The following is a 23,876-nucleotide window of genomic DNA, read 5'->3' as shown; positions in this document are numbered from 1 at the left end:
CCTCCAAAAGAGAGAAAGCCATATATGTCAAAAGCTTCCACAGTGCAAAAAATTTAGAAACTAAAAAATTTTTGTTTAGAGCAAAATATGGAAGCATGTGCCACTGAACTTAAACTAAATGATGGCACTTTCATAATTGTAACAGTGTATAGGTCCCCCTCAGGGAATTTCCAGCTATTTCTAGAAAACTTGGATGCTTTGTTGTGCTATCTGTCAGACAGGGGGAAGCAAATTATCATTTGTGGGGATCTCAATGTTGATTCTCTGAAAGAGTGTAATAGGAAGAATGGCCTTGTAGTATTACTCAGTTCTTTCAATTTGAGCTCCGTCATTGATTTTCCTACTCGTATAACAAAGAACAGCAGTACATTGACAGATAACTTTTTTATAGACCAAGATAAGTTTAAGGGCATAAATGCTTATCCTGTTGAGAATGGTCTTTCAGATCATGGTGCACAGCTAGTTACAGTACATGACATAGCTCCATGCAGTATATCAAATCAGACTTTCAAAGCAGTGCGTTCAGTTAACAATATAAATATTGCAAACTTTAGGGAAAGCCTACAGCAGTTAGACTGGGATGAAGTGTATAAGGAACCCGATGCAAACTTGAAATATAACTTATTTCACGATACATTTTTAAGGGTATTTGAAAATTGTTTTCCCAAGAAAATAATTAAACATAATTCCAAGAAAACATATAAAAAACCTTGGCTAACTAAAGGAATAAGAATATCTTGCAACCTTAAAAGAGAACTGTATCTAACAGCAAGAGGGAGTACTGACCCCAAAATTGTTCAATATTATAAAAACTATTGTGCGGTACTAAGAAAAGTGGTTAAAAAGACTCTGATAATAAAATTAAAGCAATTTGGAATGTTATTGAGAGGGAAACAGGGCAACCAAGAGCACAGGAAGACTTTAGTGCCATAATACTGAATGACAAGTGTACCAACAAACAATCAGAAATTGAAAATATTTTCAATAAACATTTTTTAAATGTTGTGGAGAAAATAGGAGCAAGATCTTCACTAGAAGAGGCAAGGCTACTAATAGAAGAGGCCGTACCTGTGCAGTTTGAAACAACTGTAATTCCACCAACCTCTCCCTCTGAAATCAGTAAAATAATAAACTCACTGAAAAGTAAAAGCTCTTACGGAATTGATGGCATTTCCAGCAAGGTACTTAAAGCTTGTTCCCCACAGATAAGTAGGATTCTCAGCCACATATGTAATAGCTCTTTGGAGCAGGGTGTTTTCCCCGATAGACGGAAATATGCCATTGTAAAACCATTGCATAAAAAGGGGGATATGTCGGATGTCAACAACTACCACCCAATCTCTCATGGCTTCACTACACTGGTCATCCTATGGTGAAATTTGTGACAATGATCACTTTCTGATATTTATATTGTTCTGCTAGCCCCCACATTGGGCATTCACCTTTATATACATTTGCTGTGCACATCGACACTTCTCTCTCAGATTGGACTGATGTGATTGTGCAAGATGTTTCTGGCATTATCCTTCATGTCGATGGGACTGCTATTCCCCTACCCACAGATCCTCTTCGTCATCGACCAGTGCTGTGGTGGAGCAAGGACATAGCAGTCGCTATCCAGGACCACCGATGGCTGCTGCAACTATTTAAATGACTCCCATCACATACCTGCCTTATCACTTTCAAGTACCTCACTAAGCAGAGTAAAAAGGAATGCTGGGAGCAGTATGTTTCCTCCCTGGGGACATCACAGGTTTGGTCCCAGCTCCGTAGCCTTCTGGGCTGCCAGCAATGCTCAGCTGTCCAGGGTCTTATCCTACAGGGTGGTCTGTGTACTGATACACTGGTCAATGCAGAACACCTTGTGACACACTTTGTGACAGCATCAGCATCCTCTTCCTATCCTTCTACCTTTCTCCAGCAGAAACATCGAGATTAAGGAACCCCCTGCGAACTAACATCTCTAAGATGTTCGGGCTCACATGCGGTTCCTCTTCATCGAAATGTCTTGGCTCAAACTCGTCTAGGGGTTGACCGCACGTGTTGCATTACATGCCGTAAATTAAACACTTGTGACTCTGTGATTAAATTATCTAACTGATGGCAAGTTTGCTGAATGCAAAGTTAATATAACATATAATAACAGTAATAATAATATCAAGAACTAAATTAACAACCCATAAATGATAAAAGCCACACAGTTGCGATTTGGTTAGAATAATGTTTATTGAGAAAGCAAACTAATAGCGAAAGTGGTCGTATTTCGAAACACGTTTACACTTGAGTGCATATCCGTTTGACACAGTTCGATCATTCACAATCTCATTGTGAATTAAAAGTCCAACACTTCACCTCGTTAACTACATGAAAAGTTAAGAGTTCTCACAAGGTGCACGGCTGCTCACTGCTCAGAGACTAAGTCCCGCGATACCACACAACATGAAATTTTTTAAGTCATTTCAATTCCTAGCTGCCTAAAGACTGACTGTCCACTTTCATGTCTCAATCTGAACTGTCCCCTTTGGTGTCTCCAGCCGAACTAGCTCCCTACCGTGAACCCATCCATCTGATTGGCTACAGCTTATTCTACATTATTTTACATTTTAACACATTTAAATAATCAAAGCTTGACCACTTTTGCGTTCTAAATAAAGTAACAATAATATACATTGTTAAATTCTTTTACATAAAACCAATACAGTTTCCTTCGTAACTTTGAATGTCACGGCCAGTAACCTTGCACCAATGTTCTTTATGATAAATAAATAAAGAGCGAAAGTAACAATTATGCACTAAACTTTACAACAAATATTCTATTACCTAATGATTCAATAAGGTGTCATGCTGTCGTCATTCAATGTGTTTTGTGCAGAGGAAATGATGATCTGATACTTAACTGTAAATACTGAGAAATTAAATTTACAGTATCTTTTAAATAAATAAAGTTACAGAGTTGATATTTACAACATTTGTCATTTTAGTGATGTGCTTCTATATGAAATGTCGATCGTTAAGATTGACCAAAGTGTTCAGGTCTTTGTTACAAAACTTGTTAATTTTACTTTAACAGTAAATCCTAAACTATTATACATATGATCGGTATTCAAGTTTTATTGGGACCACCATAAAAATTTATGGGTGGCAGTTTAAAATTACTGTGGCTTCATTCCCTGACTTACTACAGAATTAAATAGTTTCCATAAATGTTTCCCCTTATGACCGATCTTAGGTCTGCCATATTTAACACTGCTATGTCTCCTCAGCCACATAAGCCTTCTGCTGTGTTTCCCTAGGACGTAGGTTCTTGTCTGTCTCACTTGCACACTACAGTGATTAGGCCTCAATAAACAATAGACGCCTCTGAATTTCCCCATCTCATGGTGAATCTGCGCCCTTTGTGGCACATGGTCCTCGACGCCAGGGTTCGTTCCACAATTCCTGTAGGCTGACTCTTTCGGCTATATATTTAAATGAAAGCACAGTGCTGATTAACTCATACCCTCCTCTGTTTAAAACCCCACAGAGCTGAATCTTACATTAAACCCTTCACTGAATAGGAATTCATGCAGGCTCTTACCTCTTCACATGACACGGCTGACTGGGAACTTTACTCCTCCCTGGTGACCTTCGCAGAATGAGACTTCCCCAGTTGTGATGACCAGGTGGACTATCTCACCAACATTATCCTTACTTCTGTGTAATATTCCATTCATCGTACTTCCTCTTTACCACGTCGTGTCCCCGTCCCTTGGTGGACTGAGACATGCTGCAAAGCAATTCGCACGCGGAGACGTACTCTCCGCATTTTTAACCGTATTCCTACGGTGGCAAACTGCATTCATTATAAACAGATGTGTGCAAAGTTTCGTCGCGTAGCAAATGAGCTAGCTGGATTTCATTCACTAGTTCTTTTAACAGTTCCACCCCTTCCTCTGTCACGTGGGCCAACCTCCGATGGCTCTCTGGGACCAAGATCCATTCCCCCATTCACAGTAGCAGCCGATGTTATCGTGGACCCTATTGCTATCTCCAACACCTTGGGCCACCATTTTGCAGAAGTTTCAAGCTCTTCCCACTATCACCCTGCCTTCGCCTATTGGAAATGAGTGGAGGAGGCTCGGGCGATACCCTTCTCTTCTCCAAATCGTGAGTGGTACACTGCCTTCTTTACTATGAGGGAGCTCAGTCGTGCTCTCAGTTCATACCAATCCTCCGCCCCAGGGCCAGATGCCATCCACATTCAGATGTTGCAGCAACTTTCTCTTGCAGGCAAGCACTTTCTGCTTAACATGTACAACTGGATCTGGGCCGAGGACACATTTCCCGGATGTTGGTGTGAAGTCACCATCATACCCATACCTAACCCCAGTATGGACAGAAACCTTCCTTCTAGCTACCGCCCCATCTCTCTTACCAGCTGCATTTGCAAGGTGATGGAACATACGATTCATTCCTGGCTGGTACGGTCGCTCGAGTCTCGCAATTTACTGACGAATGCACAGTGTGGATTTTGAGCGCAGCATTCTGTAGTTGATCATCTCGTCACTTTGTCCACCCGTGTCATGAATGGTTTTTTGCAGAAATCCCAGGCTGTGGCCATGTTTTTCAATTAGGAGAAGGCCTACGACACCTGCTGGAGAACTGGTATCCTCCGTACTCCTTACACGTGGGGCTTACATGGTCACCTGCCCTATTTCCTTCGAGCATTTTTAAAAGATCGAGTTTTCAGGGTGCATGTGGGTTCTGCCTTGTTGATCACCTTTATCCAGGAAATGTCTGTGCCTCAGGGTTCCATCCTGAGTGTTGTCCTCTTTGCTATTGCCATTAACCCTATCACGGCCTGTCTCCCACCGGGCATCTCTGGCTCCCTTTTTGTTGATAATTTTGCCATTTCTTGCAGTTCTCCATGAACCTCTCTCCCTGAGTGGTGTCTTCAGCAATGTCTTGATCGTCTTTACTCCTGGAGCATTGACAATGGCTTTTGCTTTTGTACTGACAAAACCGTCTGTATGAATTTCTGGCGACGCAAGTGATTTCTCCCACTTCCGTTCATTTAAACTACAAAGTTCTTGTGGCTCACTCTTGATAAGAAACACTCTTGGTCCTCCCATGTGTCTTACCTGGCAGCCCACTGTACGCGGCTCCTCAATGTCCTATCTGTCCTCAGTGGTACTTCGTAGGGTGCCAACTGAACCACCCTCCTCTGTTTGTACCGGTCCCTTGTCTGTTCAAAACTCGACTATGAGTGCTTTGTTTCTGCATCTGCACACCCATCCCTTTTACACCGTCTCAACGCTATCCATCATCGTGGCATCCGTTTGGCCACGGGTGCTTTTTGCACCAGCCCAGTTGAGAGTCTGTATGCTGAAGCTGCTGAACTACCACTGTCCTACCACGGTGCCTTTCTCCTCAGCAGGTATGCGTGCCGCTTGCCTGCCACCAGTCCTATGCCTCCTCCTTTGATGATTCCTTTGATCGTCAGTATGGGGCTCGTTCTTCTTCTCTGTTACCTCTCGGAGTACGCTTTTGGCACTTGCTACAGAGGCTTAACTTCACACTACCTGCACCTTTTCCGGTGGATGTAAACCCTTCCTCACCTCTGCTTAGTGAAGTGGCCTGTGTTAACTTTGGCCTACGTTTGCTTCCTAAGGGCACTACTCCAGCCTCAGTCTATCACCTTCAGTTTCGTGACCTTCGCATGGAACTTCACGATAATACCTTCGTATACACTGATGGCTCTCAGACTGACTGTGGGGTCAGGTGTGCATTTGTCATTGGCACCTGTGTTTTTCGCTATCGGCTTCTGGCATACTCCTTAGTATTTACAGCCTCCCTTCACTGGAATAAGCTCTGGCTTATTAAGCCTCTCCCAGCAGCTTGGACGACTTCCTTTCGGCCCTCCCGCTGAGAGGAGGTTATTTTAGATTAGCTGCATATTGGGCATTGCCTTTTTAGCCATCGTCATTTGCCGAGTGGCGCTACCCCACCACTTTGTACACTTTACGCCCAAGTTTTAACTGTCCTCCACTTCCTGGTGGAATATCCGTGTTGACCGCATTTCGCTTTTTATCCGACAAAGCAATACGGTGATGACCATTTAATTTTGGGCCTCCGTTTCTGTATGGTGTTTTTTTTAGCCATTTTTCCATGTGCCTGTTTTTTGCTGTCAGTTGGGACTGACGTATAGTCGTTTTTTAACTCCTCTCTGTCTTCATACGCTATAGTTTTGACTTGGACACATATGACCCCAGTTGTTTTTGCACTCTAAAGCATAACAAAACCAAAACATGACACGGCCCCTGGCCTGGATTCCATCCGCAGCAAGGTGATCCAACACTTGGTTGTTACTAAGAGGCAACATCTGCTCAGGGTCTTCAACCAGATTTGGCTCACAGGTGCCTCCCCATTGCAATGGCATAGTTATCCCTATCCTTAGGCCTAGGAAGAACCCAGCATTCCCAGACAGCTACTGACCGATTAGCTTGATTAACATACTTTCTAAACTGCTAAGAGGATGGATAACTTCTGATTATGTTGTGTACTTGAAACTCGGGGCCTTTTGTCCCTGTATCAGTGTGGCTTCTGGGAAGGATGATCTTTCAACTGTCCATTTACTCAGATTGGAAACAGTAATCAAACAGGCTTTTACTAACTGCCGACACCTTGTTGCAGTCTTCTTTGACCTGCATAAGGCATACGACACAGGTTGACTCTGTCACGTTTTAGTTACCCTCCACGAATGGGTCTTTTGCGACCTGCCTCCAATTTTTATCCACGAGTTTCTATTCCATCGGTTGTTTAGGGTTTGAGTCAGCACCTCACTCAACACCTCTTGGACCCAGGAGAACAGTATCCCACAGGGTTTTGTGTTAAGTGTCACACTATTCATCATCTCCATCAATGGGCTTGTATCTTCTGTTGGGCCTCTGGTTACCGCACCATTGTATGTCAACAATTTTTGCATCTGATGCAGCTCCCACTCGGTAGCGTCTGCTAAATTCCAGCTCCAAGGTGCTATCCAACGGGCCTCTGCATGGGCCCTTCCCCATGCCGTCCAGTTTTCTCCCAACAGAATGAGGATTATGCATTTTTGCCATGGACCTACAGTACCTCTGATCCAGAGCTTTATTTATGCCTAGATGTTGTAGCACACTCCCGTTTCTTGGGCCATATTTTTTTTTTAAAACAGCTCACATGGCTGCCCCATATATTTGCCACCTAAAGACTAAATGTGTACAGAGCTTAATGCTCTCTGCCTCATGGCCCACATATCTTGGGGTGCACGTATCTTCTCCATCTTTGCCATGCTCTGGTTTTGTAGAGACTAGATTATGACTGTCAGGTTTATGGCTCAGCAGATCCTTCCACTCTGAAACTTCTTGACCCTGTTGATCATTATGGGCTGCTTCTGGCTATTATTGCCTTTCACATTAGTTGTGTCGACAGCCTCCTCGCAGAAGCGGGGATTCGCCATCTGGAAATACGACGGAGCCAACTCTTGATTTTGTACGCAATCACTATTTGATAATTTTCTGACCATCCCGTGTACAATGTCTTTCAAATGAGGGTTGTCTCCATGATACCCCCCGTCAGGTGGGATTGCCGGTTGGAATGTGCCTCATTTCCCTCTGTTGGGGTCTCCATCTCCACACAGTGGAAAGTGCCCCGTGTATTTCCCACCCCGCCCCCTTCCCCTCCCCTGCTGCCCCCAGCTGCGAATGGTGCCTTGACCATAAATTGGGACCAACCTATTCCAGGGTCCTAAGGTCTCTGTCACCCCTCTGGTATTCCAACGTTTTGTAAATTCCACACTTCAGGAGTTCCATGGTGTTACCATCTTCTACACTTATGCTTTCAAAACAATACATAAGACGGAATATGCCTTTATGTCTCCAACTGGCCCTACTCTTGTCACCCTTTGGTCTCTGTTATCCATGACCTTCTCTCTGCCCTTGGCCATGCCATCATCTCTGTTGACTTTCTTTGTGTCTCAAGTCACGTGGGCATCCCAGGGAATGAACTGGCTGACTGTCTGGCTAGAGATGCAGATACGTAACCTCCATTCCCTTTCACGATTCCAGGTGCAGATATGCGGATACACAACAAATCCCTTTTTGCGCAAAAGTGGAATGTTGTCTGGTGCACTACTGCTCTCAGTAATAAACTATGCACAGTCAAGGAGACCGCTGCAGTTTGGCACTCTTCCTTCTGCTCCTCTCGGAAGCATTGCACTCTCTTACAATGCCTATGCATTGCTCATACTACTCTCTCCCATTGTTTCCTCTTGCATAACGAGCCACCCCCACAATTTGGTTATGAAGCCAGAGTGGCAGTATCCCATATATTGGTGGAATGTCCCCTTCTTTTAGCCCTTCATACTAAGTACAGCCTTCCAAATTCTTTGTCTTTAATATTAGCAGATGATGCATGGATGTTGGAAATGGTCCTCAGTTTCCTAAGTGAAAGGGGTTTTTATTTTCAATTATAAGGTTTTCCTTTCCTCCTGGAGCAGAGGCAGGGTGGTTGTGGTTGGGCCCTTTCATTTTGTTTTCTGTGTCTGGGGCCCCATGGCCACTCCCTTTTGCAAAAATCACTTTTATCGCTCTGTTTTTCCAGTTTTTGGATTTGACCTAACCTTTTATGCCTTCCACTGTTCATGTTTTCAGATTATCTGCTTAATAGTTTGACCCTTTGACTGGATCCACCCACTTTTTGCAGATGCCTCTATCTTATAAACGTTAATTTTGAATTGTGGTACTAATGACCTCACTGTTTAATCCCATAAACCCCCCCCCCCCCCCCCCAAAAAAAAAAATCAATCCATCAGTCAATCGGTCCACCCACTTTTTCTCTGTGTGATGATTCAGCTGAGGATTGGGAAGCTTACAAAAAAGACTCTTGACAGCGTTTTTTCACTTTCAGTGTTGTTGTTGTTGTGGTCTTCAGTTCTAAGACTGGTTTGATGCAGCTCTCCATGCTACTCTATCCTGCGCAAGCTTCTTCATCTCCCAGTACCTACTGCAACCTACATCCTTCTGAATCTGCTTAGTGTATTCATCTCTTGGTCTCCCTCTACGATTTTTACCCTCCACGCTGCCCTCCAATACTAAATTGGTGATCCCTTGATGCCTCAGAACATGTCCTACCAACCGATAAGTGTAACAGACTTGAATTTGTGCAAAGCCTTGTTCCTCTCTTGAATTCCTCCTAAGATGTATGAATGACTGTGTCAGCTTGCCCCTGTATAAGAACCAGCAGCTCTTACTTTCAATCACATGTGCAGTTTTATTGTACAACTACCATTGCGAACAAACATATGTCATAGCAAAGCGAGTGAATTCTATCGATGCCACAAGATAGCAAACCAGTCATACAGAGGCTGGGCAGCCGATATTCACAGACTTAGCCATGTTTATTCATTACTGATGCCCATAATGACTCTTATGCAGACTCTATGGTGCGTGATACAGTTATCTGTTTAGAACAGTTAACCTCTGGACAAGGAAGTGCACCAGAAGTCTTTACTCCTTGAAACCCCCCACTCCTCATTGGCAAAATTTTTGCAAATAGCACAGTCTTTTGAAGTTTCTTGGGCTGACCAAATTGAAGGCTGGGATGATGTGGCAGTAGTGTCACAAGATGTACCCACTAGGATGACTGACAGCTTGTATAAGGCAGTGACAGTGGCAGCGGTAAAGATGAGTGTCCGACCAGTGTCAGTGTTCTCTGTTTCAGTCTTGTCCTTTCCATTTTGTCCAGCACGAACGTTCAGCATGCCGTAAGTGCTGGGCTACCTGTAATACTTCCCATTAGAAAGGCCTGATCGTTTCCATGTGTCACTCGCCAAAGGTTGCTCAGGATATGGACATGGAAATAAATTCTGTAACTCCACTGCTTGTGATCTCTCCCAAATTGTTTGTTTAAGTGTTTTTTGCCACAGACTCCAGCTACAGGTTGAGATAGGTGCTGCAGTGATGTTATTGAATTCTTAAACATATGAGTTTGGGCTCACCATGGAGAATGGTTACGCAGAAGCTGATCAGTTATAATAAACAGAATATTGTGCTGTCGGGACAATTTACACCACCTGCCTCTTAAGTTGTTCCACTGCAGTTTTGGTGGTTGCTGATGCCGGTATTGAGAACTTGGCCGGGGTGGATGCATTTGTATTTTCTATCACCGATGCAGTTCACCTTGTGTCTAGTCAGGTACTGTATTCCCAATTGGGAAGACTGTGTCAGTAGTTTTTGGACTTGTTTTTGGAAGGTATGAAAGCAGAATTGGACAGGCTTCAACCTTAGGAGTGGTGCAACCTCTTGGGGTAGTAAATAGTTGTCTGCACTGGCTGTAGTTTGGAAGCCTTGAGGAAACCTGACCTCTGTTATGACTTCAGTACTACTGTCAGTGCTCACTCAATCATAGATACATATCCTCTCCCACACCAGGAGCAGCTGTTGGCAAAATATCAGGTGCCCAGTATTTTCCTAAAATTGATTTGTCTGGAACGCATCTGCAGGTTCCTGTGGACGAGGAGTCTCGGCGAGTTCTGATTTTGAACACTCGTTTTGGTCTCTGTCAATATTTGCGTTTGCCTTATGGTGTGACTAGCGCCCCTGCTTTTTTTCCTACAATTTTTAGAGCAATTGATTATCCCTGTCTCGGGTTGCATTAATTATCTGGATGATATTGTTGTCACGGGTTCCTCCACAGTCGATCACTTGAAAAATTTGCTCACTTTGTGTCCTGTCCTACAGTCTGAAGGCTTGCAGTGTAACCTCACGAAATCTCAGTTTTTTCAGCTTTCTATCGTTTATTTGGGGTTCGAGGTCTCACTGGGTGGGGTCTGCCCTCTGGCCGACCACGTGTCCACTGTTACATCTGTTTTGGCCCTCGTCCACAAAGGAGTGTCAGGCCATCCTAGGGGACAGATGGCTCGTCTCACCTTCCTGTGTGTCCCGAACCCACCTTTGATCTTGAAGAATTGCCGTACTTTCATCTTGATAGTGAAACACAGACCAATTCCAATTACGAGCTAGTGCATAACAGCTGCCTTTGCTGCTGACCTGGTTTCCTGGCACACAGTTCGGTTTGTTCAACAGGGCTGGCTAGAAAATCTGCCAGGTCGGGCTATGGATCCCATGTGCAATTACTTTTCCTTACAGTATTGCCTTTCTGTTTTTGACAGTGTTCTGTTGTTGTCTACCGAAGACCCCTCTGCCACAGTAGTCGTTCCCACCACTTTGTTAAGCGAGGTTCTCTGCCTTCTCCACCAGGGCCATTCGAGAGCTTCACGCAATAAACTGTTAGCTAAGAGACATGTTTTTTGGCCAGTGATTAATGGTGAATATTCTGCTGTGAGTGGCTTGTAAGCAGTGTGCCTGACAATAGGCAGCTCCCAGCGTGTCTCTGTCCCACTGGCCCACTCCATACCAGCCACATGAATGCATTCGTATAGAATTTGCGGCTCTCTTCTCGAATTCCTATTGCCTGGTTGTTGTAGGTATATTTTTCCCATTTCTGTACACTCTGTGGTGTGCATCGACATCGGTTGTGGTCATAATTCGTATACTTTTGAATAATGAGCCCCCAGTTTGTTTCTCACATCCTTCAGTTGTTAGTCCCATCACAGAATTTGTCACAGTATGGCTCTGCCATTCCAACTTCAATCAAATTGTGAGGCAGAATGCCTAGTGCATACATTCGAATTCCAAATGAAAAAGTTTGTTGTGGATTCTTTGCCGGACAATGCCCTTCTCCATTTCCCGACCACCAATCTCTCGACGCCTATCGATGAGTGGAGCCCAGCAGAGTTGCTTCAGAGCTGGCAGCATACATCCTCCTCCACCTTCTGCAGTCTGCGCTGCACCTGCCGTGATCGGTTTCTTGCAGCCGCTTTGTGCTGGGATCACAGGTGTGGGCCCAAGGGTTCGGTTGCCAGACCTGTACTCTGGTGCCCACCCGCCATACAGTCCCACCTCTGCCATCAGTACCGGCTAGCACTGTTCCAGATCTGACGGCTGCGTCTCTCATCGGGCCACTGGCGCCTCCTCTGTCACCTGGGCACCCTCTTTGCACAAGGGAGAGTTGTGCTGTAGCCTGCTACTAGGGTGTGTGAGTGAGAGTGTGTGTGTGAGTGCGAGTGCACGGAGTGTAGTGTTACCACAAGTGTGTACTTAAATCAGCTGCCAACTGTATGAGCAAGGGCCAGCCACTACAGGCACCTGTAGGATGTGTGCACAAGGCACTGACTCTGCCCTTCCATCTACCGGTGACTCACACCTATATGCTCGCGGAGCAGCACTGCCTCACTCTCACTATGTTCATTTAGTTCCTACTGCTCACATCAGTTTTTCTGTGTATCACTTATGTTGCACCTTCTATATGATTCTTTTGCCGTGTTATAAGTGGAGTCAATAGAGGCTTATTTCCATTATTGTTCAGAGGTTTAAGAATAAAGCTGTATTTGTGTTACTTGGATCAGTTTCTTGTATTACTTGGTTACTACAGCAGCTATTCAGAAGAGTCAGTAAAATTTTACGTTATAATAAAGTGTGCAAAGTAACTGACTATCTCATTAAAGAGGTGCAGCTATTCATTGGGAGGATTAATATGGTGGAAATAGTGCACTTGAGCTCGTGTGTGTGTGTGTGTGTGTGTGTGTGTGTGTGTGTGTGTTTTAGTGTCAGCCAAAGGTCAGACTGGTGATGATTACTTCTCATTGCTGAGGAGCATATTAAAAATGACAGATCTCCAGTAAAAATATCCTATGCATTGTGTGTGTAGTCATCAGTATCCTAATCCGAATAACAAAACAACTTACACTTGGACCATAGTCTTCAGCAAAACAGTTTGTAACAGACATCATTTGGTCGATATTTTACCACCATTGTAGTGGAAAATTGTCGTTTCCACAAGAGCGTCACTTGAGCAGTTTTCCCAGACGCTAGACCTATACAAAAGTGTGACTATCCTACAGTTATCAGCCTGAACTGTTTGAGGTCACAATGGAAGAATTCTCCAAAGAAAGTTATGATCCTCTCTCTCTCTCTCTCTCTCTCTCTCTCTCTCTCTCTCTCTCTCTCTCTCTCTGTGTGTGTGTGTGTGTGTGTGTGTGTGTGTGTGTGTGTGTGTGTCTCCCCTCCCCCCTCTCTCTGGGATACCTGACATCCATGTTGTGTGATTCAGGAAGTGGATTCTGTTTGAAGTGATTGGGTTACGAAAAACATCAAAAACGTCCTCAATGACTGCGTAAAGAGTGGAACTATCACCTAAGCAGTGTACTGTTTAAAAGGACTACGTAACACTGTGTTATGTGTAAGGTTATGTGTAAGTTTTTTTTTTTTTAAATCTTATTCAGCTTTATTTTCATTTATTTCCAAAATAATGGAACCTGTTTTACTACACTATGCATAAGTGAAACATTTTCTTTCAGTTTGGTTGGTACACAAGGAGGATCTCCCTGGCTGGGATCTATAAAATGACGGAGCTCTACATGATACAAGATAAATCAGATGGTTTCCAGGAAACATGGCAATTCCTGCGTAGACGAATTGATGATGGTGAGAGGTTACATTCGTATCTGCACCAGTCAGAAGAAGTGTCATCCATCGCTCGAGAAACTGCTACTGCTGCTTTTATCACAGTAAGAGAAATGTGTTTTGAATACCTCTATACAGTTACAATTTACTCTGTCACCATGTTTAAGAATTTGACAATTTCAGTAATGATATAAACTGGTATTTTCACTCCTTACTCTGGACTGGTGGCATTTAATTTCATTACTCACTGCTTTTAGTTCCAAAACATGATTAAAAAGGAGCTGTACAGTACCTATGTTATTGTGAGAAGTAACCAAAGAGGTTCAAATTCCCATCCCCAAATCTGTCTTAAGTTTTCCAAGATTTCCGTAAATCACTAGTGTCCAGTGCCAGTCTAATTGTTCAAACAGAATTCTGACCAAATTCCTTCTCCATCCTTGCCATCACTGGAATTGTGCTTGTGTCATTAATAATGTTGATAGATTTATTTTTGTAGAGCGTCCACCTTGCACAAAACGCTATTTTTAACTTTTATTTCTCAGACATGTTTCACTGAAGTGGGCTTCTATTATCTTTCTTGTTACCACATGCTGAGGAAAGCAGAAAAAATGGCAAACTGTGAAGAAAACAACTGCAATAAAAAATAAAAAATCCAAGAAAACCACAGCATGTGGTAACAAAAAAGATAATAAAAGTCCATGATACCAAAATGGCAGCAGAATGTTGGGGAAATAAAAGAAAAGATAAAAAATTGTGTGTTGCCCAAGGTAGATCCTCTCCAAAAACAAAGCTATTTGTAAGTCAACAGGGACAGAAGAGGTTCAATCTCAAGATGAATAATATTGATATCTACAAAATATTAAACTCGAATCTTTCCTCCTTTCATTTGTAAAGGTAGTTACATTGCAATAAACACTGAAGAAAGACAAAAAGGAGCTCAAGATTTCAGAAATCAAATTTCTGAGATTTTTGGTGTGTGTCTTTGTGTGTGTGTGTGTGTGTGTGTGTGTGTGTGTGTTTTTAGTTACAGGAAAAGAATACATTTATCTCTTGAAAGTGAAGGCAAAAATGGAAAATACATTCAAAGTGATTAACTAAAGCAAAAGCTTCAGGAGCAAGCAGTTTACATATACACTTCAGTTTCCACCATCCCCTTCCATTCCCCTGCCATCTAAAATCTCTCCCCCTCCACTCCCACCCTCCTTCTACACAGTCCATCCCCACTGCACCACCCCAAGTCCATGCCCCCCCCCTTCCATTCCAACACCATCACCCCCACCCCAACCCCCACTCCAATACCATCACCCCCACACCCACTCCCAGTCCATCACCATCACCCCCACTCCCAGTCCATCCCCATCTGGCCGACTCCCCTTGCCACCAGTCCCCAGTCCACCCCCCCTCGCCACCAGTCCCCAGTCCACCCCCTCGCCCCGACTCCCAGTCCTCCTCCTCCTCGACCCCACTCCCAGTCCACCCCCCATCCCACACACTCCTTCCCTCCCCTCACTCCCCTTCTCTGTCCCTACCCCTCTCTGAACTGTGATTAACACACTGGAATCACATTTGACAGAAGCAGGGTTTTAATTCCTGTGTAGCCCTCGAGATGTAGCTCTTACATGGTTTCCTTAAACTATTTAAGGCAGACGTCTTTGTGACAAGCAATATTGAGGGAATAGTGTGTCTTCAGTCTTTGCAAATATAATGGCAATGTTACTGGTAACAATGCCACTGTAGCAGAGTTTCTAAATACCTTGACTTCACCAATGAAGATTAAGTAAGAATTCAAAACTTCAGATCAAGAACAGCTGCAACATTAGTAATTTGGAAGTAGAGAACATCAGTGCAGTGAAGTCAATTAATAAAGGTAAATCTTCTGGTCCAGCCTGTACACCAATTACGTTCCTTTGGAGTATGCTCACGGAATTGCTCCATTTTTGGCCATTGTGTACAAACCAACAGTTAGATGAAGCATTTGTGCCTAAAGACTGAAAAGAGCATTATGACTACCATCCTACTATCGATGTAAATCAATCCAGGCGATAGCAGTATTACCGATGTAAACCCACCCAGGTGATATAGCAGCATCACCTGGTGAGGAATGACTTCTGGTCACACACACACACACACACACATGGTGCATGTACGTGTAATATCAGTGAGCATACTGTCTGTGTGTAGCATGGGGAATTCTTGTGATCTATCTGAATTTGACCGTGGGCAGATTGTGTTGGCCCGGAGGCTTGGCACGAGCATTTCGGCAACGGCACAACTTGAGGAGCGTTCGAGGAGTGCTGTCGTGAGTGTCTTCAACATGTGGTGAAACCAACTCGATACATCATGGGGTTGGGCAGCTACCTCTCGTTACAAGTGTCGGACGTCACAGGCTGGGCAGACTGGTAAAATAGGACAGCGGGGCAAACTGCTGTCAGAACTACCATCAGACTCTAATTCTAGGCAGAGTACAAGTGTGTCTATACACACAGTGCACTGAACTCTCCTAACGATTAGCCTCTGCAGCTGACGACCCTTGTGTGTGCCAACATTAACACCACGACATCAGCAACTACAACTGAAATGTGCATACAGTCATTGGCAATGGACGTTGGTTCAGTGGCCCAGTGTTGCACGGTCCGATGAATCCTGATACTTTCTTTATCGTGCTGATTGGAGGGCACGAATCTGTCATCTTGCAGGGGAGCAGCTCCTTGACATCTGTACTTCAGGATGGAGAAAAGCTGGTGGCGGCTCCATTATGCTCTGAGGAACATTCAGATGGCCATCCTTAGGCCCAGTGGATCACCTGTAAGGCACCGTGATGGCCAAGGAGTATCGTACATTGGTTTCAGACCACATACACCCCTTCATGACGATAATATTTCCTGACTGCAGTGGCATTTTTCAACAAGATAATACACCATGTCACAAGGCCAGTAGTGTAAAGGAGTAGTTGGAGGAACACAGTGGCAAGCTCCAGTTGACATGCTGATCCCCCAACTCACCAGGTATGAACTCAATCGAGCACATCTGGGATGTGATTGAATGTGGTGACAGAACTCATCGCCCCATCCCTGAAATTTACGGGAATAAGCTGACTTGTGTGTGCAGATGTGGTGCCAACTCCCTCCAGCAGCCAACCAAGGCGTCACTGCTTCCATCCCATGAAGTATTGACTGTTTTCTGTGCCAAAGGTGGACATACCGGCTGTTACATAGTTAGTCATAATGTTCTGGCTGGTCAGTGTAAATAGAATTGAATTATACACCCATAGCATTGATATTGATTTTCAGTAGGATTTTGGAACATATTCTGTGTTCCAACATTATGAAATACCTTGAAAAAATGAGTTATTGACACACAACCAGCACAGGTCAGAACTGGTAGTAACATCGTGACATTAAGCCATCGGAGGTGCGCTCAATGCAGACGGGGTGACCTCGGCACTGTCGGTTGACTGGTGTGTCCACTTACAGCACGAGACAAACCTGCAGGCCCAGACAGTGAGCCCGGATAGGATAGCTGCAAGGTGGGTGCCTGAGGGCAGCTGGGCATTGGCTTGAGCAGATGAAGTAGCATACCAGGCTGGAGATGTGAAGCAGCTCTGCCAGGGTGCTTTCTCCGAGTGGAGTGAACCTGTATGAACTGAAGAACCTATCGAGGGCTTCCTTGGGAGAAGACTGAGCAATTTATTTCTTTCACCTGGGCTTTGAATGTACAGACTAGCTGCTCCGCCTGTCCATTGTACTGAGAATGAAAGGGAGGAGCAGCAACATACTGGATGCCACACTTTGTACACAAATTTTCAAAGTCTTTAGACAGAAACTGTGCGTCATTTTACATTAGAAGTACATACGGAGAGCCTTCTAAGGGAAAAAATCTTCGAGAGGGCTGTGAGTGAAGCTGCCGTGAATGTGGACCGGCAACAAACCACGTAAGGCAACTTTGAGAAAGGATCAACTTCTAAAAGCCAAAAGAAGGTAAGGAACGGAGCCTTAATATGAGCATGAAAACACTCATATACGCGCTGGAAGGTGGGGATGGGGAAAGAGAGGCCCGTGGTGCTGCTTAATGGATAGTTCACTGCAGGCAGGCTGTCACAACTTGTTTGACCTCATTGTCAATAACCAGCCAAAACCTGTGGCAGTGGGACAGCTATTTTGTATGAGAAGCACCCCAGTGGTCCAAGTGGACAAGGTACATGGCATCCCACTGCAGTACAGAGGAGATCGAAACCCTGGGCACTAGCTGTTCAATAGCCAACAGTAACACACCATCAAGAACTGAGAGGCAGTGCCAGAAAGCATAATAATTAGCATAGGATACAACACTCGGCCTAATGGTTTATATGGCCAGCCATGGTGTTAAAACTGAACAAACTGACTTAAGACAGGATTGGCTATGACAGCAGCTGGAGTTTTGGGGTTCAACTTGTAAATGGAAACACAACAATTCATCCTGATCAAATTCTGAATCGAGGCCAACTGGCAATCGACAAAGAGCATTCTCATTAATGTTTTCTGCTGTGGGTTGGAAATGAATCTCATAGTTATAGTGTAACAAAAACAGAGCTCAGCATTGCATGCAGTGGGCTACTTCGTTCGGTAAAGATGCTGAAGGACTGAAAGGAGAGACGAGAAGTTTATGATCAGTAATCAAATGAAATTGTATAGGAAAACATGAAATTTTTTTGAGTATGCTTCTTTTTCTGTCTGTAAGTAACGCTGTTGCACCTGATTTAGAGTTTTGGAAGTGTACACAATAGAGCGTTTAGAAATATATGCGTATTTGCCCACAAGAACAACCCCAAGGCCATATTGGGAGGTGTCTGTGGCCAAATCAAGAGATTTGCCTAGTTGGAAGGTAACGGGGCAAGGTGCCAAGTGTAATTTTGATCTTTACAGGGTAAAAGCACGCTCGCAGGTGAGTGACCAGTGAAAAGGAATGCCTTTACATAAGAGAGCGTGAAGTGACTGGGACAGTGTGGCTGCACCAGGAAGAAATTTATGGTCACGTGCAATTTTTCCAAGAAAGGCTTGCAACTCTTCGATAAAATCAGGATGTGGGAAAGCTGTAATGGCATTCATTCTGGCATAATGACCTAATGCCAGCACAGGAGACTTCAAATCAGAAACGGACAATAGAAGGCGGAAAAAACTGTGACTTGCCCAACCAGCAGCCTGTAGCACTGTGAACAAGGCACAAAGCTTCCATACATGTTCATCAGTTGATGAACCTGAGACCACAATATGATCCAGGCAGCTCTCACACCCCAGTACGGAGGCCTCGAGTTGCTCCAAAATTCGTTGGAAAGTGGCAGGAGCACTAGCCACTTCAAATTACAGATGCTGGTTTTGATATAACACAAAGGGGGTATTCATTTCGAAGACACCTTTGGAATCGTCATTCAAAGGGAGTTGTAATTAGGCTTCTGACAAGCGTATTTTGAAAAAATGTCGGCCCTTGGAAAGCTGTGCTAAGACTTTCCAGAATGAGATATTCACTCTGCAGCAGATTGTGCACTGATATGGAACTTCCTGAAAGATTAAAACTGTGTGCCGGACTGAGACTCGAACTCGGGACCTTTGCATTTTGCGGGCAAGTGCTAAGAGTTCATCTGGATGGGGTAAGGAATAGGTATCAAGAATAGACTGTGAATTTACATACGCTTTAAAATCACGACAGATCAGAAGGTTACTGTTACGTGCAACTACCAAAAGAGTAAACCATTCACAAGAGGAGACATAAGTCAATCTCCAGAATGAGATTTTCACTCTGCAGCGGAGTGTGCGCTGACATGAAACTTCCTGGCAGATTAAAACTGTGTGCCCGACCGAGACTCGAACTCGGGACCTTTGCCTTTCGCGGGCAAGTGCTCTACCATCTGAGATACCGAAGCACGACTCACGCCCGGTACTCACAGCTTTACTTCTGCCAGTATCTCGTCTCCTACCTTCCAAACTTTACAGAAGCTCTCCTGCGAACCTTGCAGAACTAGCACTCGGACGCCTGTTCAATCCCGTGTCCGGCCATCCTGGTTTAGGTTTTCCGTGATTTCCCTAAATCACTCCAGGCAAATGCCGGGATGGTTCCTCTGAAAGGGCACGGCCGTCTTCCTTCCCCATCCTTCCCTAATCCGATGAGACCGATGACCACGCTGTCTGGTCTCCTTCCCCAAAAAAAACAACAACAACTAGCACTCCTGAAAGAAAGGATATAGCGGAGACATGGCTTAGCCACAGCCTGGGGGATGTTTCCAGAATGAGATTTTCACTCTGCAACGGAGTGTGCACTTACATGAAACTTCCTGGCAGTTCATTGTGAACTAGCAAGTTCTGCAAGGTTCGCAGGAGAGCTTCTGTAAAGTTTGGAAGGTAGGAGACGAGATACTGGCAGAAGTAAAGCTGTGAGTACCGGGCGTGAGTCGTGCTTCGGTAGCTCAGATGGTAGAGCACTTGCCCGCGAAAGGCAAAGGTCCCGAGTTCGAGTCTCGGTCGGGCACACACTTTTCCAATTGACTTGCTCCTGTGGAAGCTATTGGGACTAGGCAGGCATGAAAAAAATGGGGTCTTGCCATTAGTTTCATTGTGATGTGAGCCTCGAAACTGATACCACACTATAAACCTTCCCAAAATAGCAAGGAATATTCAGAACAGAGTGCATCCAGCTGTTGGTCCAGAACTTGACCTGATACCAGGTGCACTTCTTCAGAAATAGAGAACCCAAAAATTTTAAAGGCTTCTAACCCAAATAAGTTTTTAACATTGGCATGATCCACTACTAAAAAGATCCAAGACCTAACAACTGCTTCGAGCACTGTGGAAGTAGAAAACTGTCCTAATATGGATATTTGTTGTTTGTCGTAACTCACCAACCAGTGGGAGACAGTGGACAACACCAGTGATCCAAGGTTCACATGGGTTTGAGAATTTGAGTGGCTGCTGCTTAAATGTCCACTTGCATTTTTAACATATTACCTATCGCATGTACTTCAATGTAGATTTGTTTGCTGACACAGTATGCCCCTTTTTTTTTCAATGGTTGCCTGTCGCCCAATGCTTTGGGCGCGTGGCCTGCTCATGTTGAACAAAACAATAAAGGCATGACGGAAGAGGAGCACATGGCGGCTGTTGTGAAACTGACTGCTACTGCTGCAGCCGTTGTTGCAGCTGTTGCTGCTTAGCATGGTGCTGCCCCCTGCAGCTGTGGTTATGCATCGACGACATTGTCCCCCCCATCCGTGAGCTAACAAATGGCAGCTGAGGAGGAGAGGAAACAATGGTGACTCTTTCACACCGTGCTTCTGTCTGATTTCGTGCTGCCCTACATACTTAAAACGACTGAGCAATGTTGAGAACATCTGTGGATTTTCATTTTGTAAAGCATGTTCCCAAACTTCCCTGTCAGAGGCCAAGCATATTATAGCATCAAAAACCATCGAATCAGCAGATGAGGCCCAGGGGGTCTCAGTAACTGCAACAACAGCGAAGCCCGTGAAGTTCCACTGCCCAAGCTCTGTACGATTGTTGCAACTGCGTTTGACAATGGTAGAACTCGACACGTGCAGCTATAACGTATGTTTGCTGTGATAATTAGAGAACTGACACGTTTCATCAAAAGAGAGACTGGCAGGTTCCTGAAGAGGAGCCACCTGACAAAACGTGATAAACATAAGGAGAAAGGCATGACAAAAATAAAGCCTGACACAACTTGAGGTCAACAACTCCAAAAGCTTGAAAATATTCCACAGAATCATCAGAGGAAACAGTGGGGGCTGTGTCAATGATGTTGGTACTTGGCACATCAGTGTGGCTGCCAAATTGTTTAGTGCTACGGAGAGAGTCTGCTGCCGGTTGGTGAGACCTCACTGTTGTTCAATAACAGACTGAAGAACTCCTTCCACTGACGTGTATACTGAACCAAAGAAATGAAACACGTGGAGTAGAATACCGCACTCATCACCAAGTACGTTATAATATTGTACAGGCATAAATTGGAAGTAACACTGACCAAGTTTTATTCTGCTTCCACATAAAGTGACCCACAATGACACTGAATGAAGTATAGAACAGTTCAAAGTCTTGTAACTATAGAACACACCGATGTACGGTCTTGTAAGTGAGCATACAATAAGCAAGTAAACATAAGTGAGGCCGAGAGCCCAGCATGTGGGGATTGTATCAGGTTATTGTGCATACGGCACAGCGCTTGCTGTGCTATCTGTCCACATTGCGAGGCAATCTCTCTAGGCTGGCCACGGAGCCGCTTGTACCACACACCATTTACTACGCATGCTCACACTATATATAGGATTACAACAGTTTGCCTGTGTTATATTGCTTGATCTGAGTGAAGCATTTGACAATGCATCACATGATATCATAATATCTAAATTTGAGCAATATTGTATCTAGGACAATGAACCATAATTCACGATTAATCAAAATGTATCTAATTTTGTTTGCTGGAGGACTGGATGTTTGTGTTGTCCTTAATTATTTCATCTCCCCTTTGTCCCAAAGAGGAACTATTGATTTGCACAGACAGACACACTCAACAAGAATGCTAGGAGTATTGCAGATTTCACACAAAGTGCCTCTTCAGAAGTAATCTTCACTTGTTCCCACGGTTACTCTCACCTGTTTCGGCCCTATGAGTTCAGGTCTCATTTTCTGGCTTGACCTGCCACTTCACAAATCCAACAGAAGTGCAGTCCATGTGCGGAAGGATGCCATACGTGGTGCACGAGTTAGCCCTAGAGACCTAAGATCTGATCTCCTGAACCTCTTTTCATCATGGGTTTGCATCTCCATCTGTACTTCAACTATTTGTGCGAGGACACTTTTCGGAGTATGTCATCTTCTTCAGTTGTCTCCTGTCCTCTTTCACCCCCGTGACAATATTGGATTTCTCTATACCCAGTATCCAGCACGGTAGCCAGTCCCTTGTGATGGGGCTGTCATGTACCCATTTGGTGGTAGCCCCTGACAACACAGGGGTTGCACTGCTGATACCTGAGCTGTAAACTCCCCATGCATGCCAAGGGGTAGATGCCTGTCTTCGTAGGGCATTCAGAATCTCGGCAACGGCCATCGTGCCAGGTGGCGTTTGCTGTGGCTGGGTGGCGCCCGTGGGGAGAGCCTCTGATCAGAGTAGATGGCATCAGGGCAGATGACCCGCAGTGAAGCGGACTAAGTCATCTTTTACTGGGTACCAAATGGCCCCAGCAGTCTCTAAGAAAGGAGAGGTTGATTTCAATGCTGACAAGTATGACCCTAAATCGTTCCCCTCCCTAGCGACGCCTTTGGAGGAACGTAGGACTTCAGAGCGACAGGATCCTTATTCGCCACGTCACTTATTTTGCAACAGAACCGATGGGTACTCCTTTCTGGAAATGAAGGCTCTGTTTTTTGTTCAGCACCTGGAGGATAAGTTCGGGGAAGTGACAACGCTGTCCAAAATACGCAGTCCCGGGTGTTACTCGCCTGTGACAGGCTGGGTGATATTTCTGTTTCGGTCACTCCTCACAAAAGCCTCAATATGGTCCAGGGAATTATTTTTCATTGCGACCTCGTGTTACAGTCCGATGACGAACTGCATGCCAAGTCAGAATGGCGGGGTGTTCATTTCGTCCGGTGCATTTACAGGGGACCCAAAGACAGTAGGCCTTCATCTTGGCCTTTCAGTGTGATTCATTACCTGAAAAAGGTCAAGGTGATGGTTTACTGATGTGACATCAAACCCTATGCCCCTCCCCCTATGCGGTGCTTTAAGTGCTGGAAATTTGGGCACATGTCCTCCCGGTGCCCATTCAATGCCACATGTAGAGACTGTGGACGTTTGCTGCATCCGAATACTCCATGTGCACCTCCTCCCACCTGTGTGAACTGTGGCCAACACCACTCCCCCTGCTCGCCGGACTGCCTGGTACTCCAAAAGGAGTGCAAAATTATGGAGTACAAGCCTCCAGGATAGGCTATCTTACCATGAGGCTAAACTCAAATATGAACGACTAAACCCCGTTGCCATGCCTTCATATGCTGCCGCCGCGATGATGTCGCCATTGATGATGCGGTTATGCCCATCCTCTAGGGTTGCTCCAGTGGGACCCCAGGGCCGCCCATCTTCCTCCCCCATCCAGTTGGCTGGGGGCACATCTTGTTCTGTTGCTCCCAGACCTTCTACTTTGGGAGAATCGCCCCCCAAAATGCCGAGGGCATCGGTCCCCTCCCCCCAGCCAGAGAAGCAATGACCTCTTCCAGCTCCTCTTATCCGGTAGGGGTCCCTTGGGACTCTACCTTCCATGGTCTCCCCCAATGGTCCAGTGTACACCAGCCAGTA

The 23,876-nt window shown here is 44.9% G+C and overlaps 1 protein-coding gene across 2 annotated transcripts in view; it reads left to right on the top strand.

Annotated features, from left to right (window-relative positions):
• LOC124605706 (ubiquinone biosynthesis protein COQ9, mitochondrial) overlaps positions 1-23,876 on the top strand; it is a 186,860-nt gene that overhangs the window by 147,676 nt on the left and 15,308 nt on the right. For both annotated transcript variants that reach the window (XM_047137572.1, XM_047137573.1), the window contains exon 5: positions 13,433-13,642. In XM_047137572.1, coding sequence (XP_046993528.1) covers positions 13,433-13,642 — 210 coding nt within the window. The remainder of the gene's footprint in view (positions 1-13,432; positions 13,643-23,876) is intronic.

Source organism: Schistocerca americana, chromosome 3, assembly GCF_021461395.2.
Source record: "Schistocerca americana isolate TAMUIC-IGC-003095 chromosome 3, iqSchAmer2.1, whole genome shotgun sequence".
NCBI lineage: Eukaryota > Metazoa > Arthropoda > Insecta > Orthoptera > Acrididae > Schistocerca > Schistocerca americana.
The sequence above is the reverse complement of the archived record's forward strand: the minus strand, read 5'-3'. Positions and strand labels throughout refer to the sequence as shown.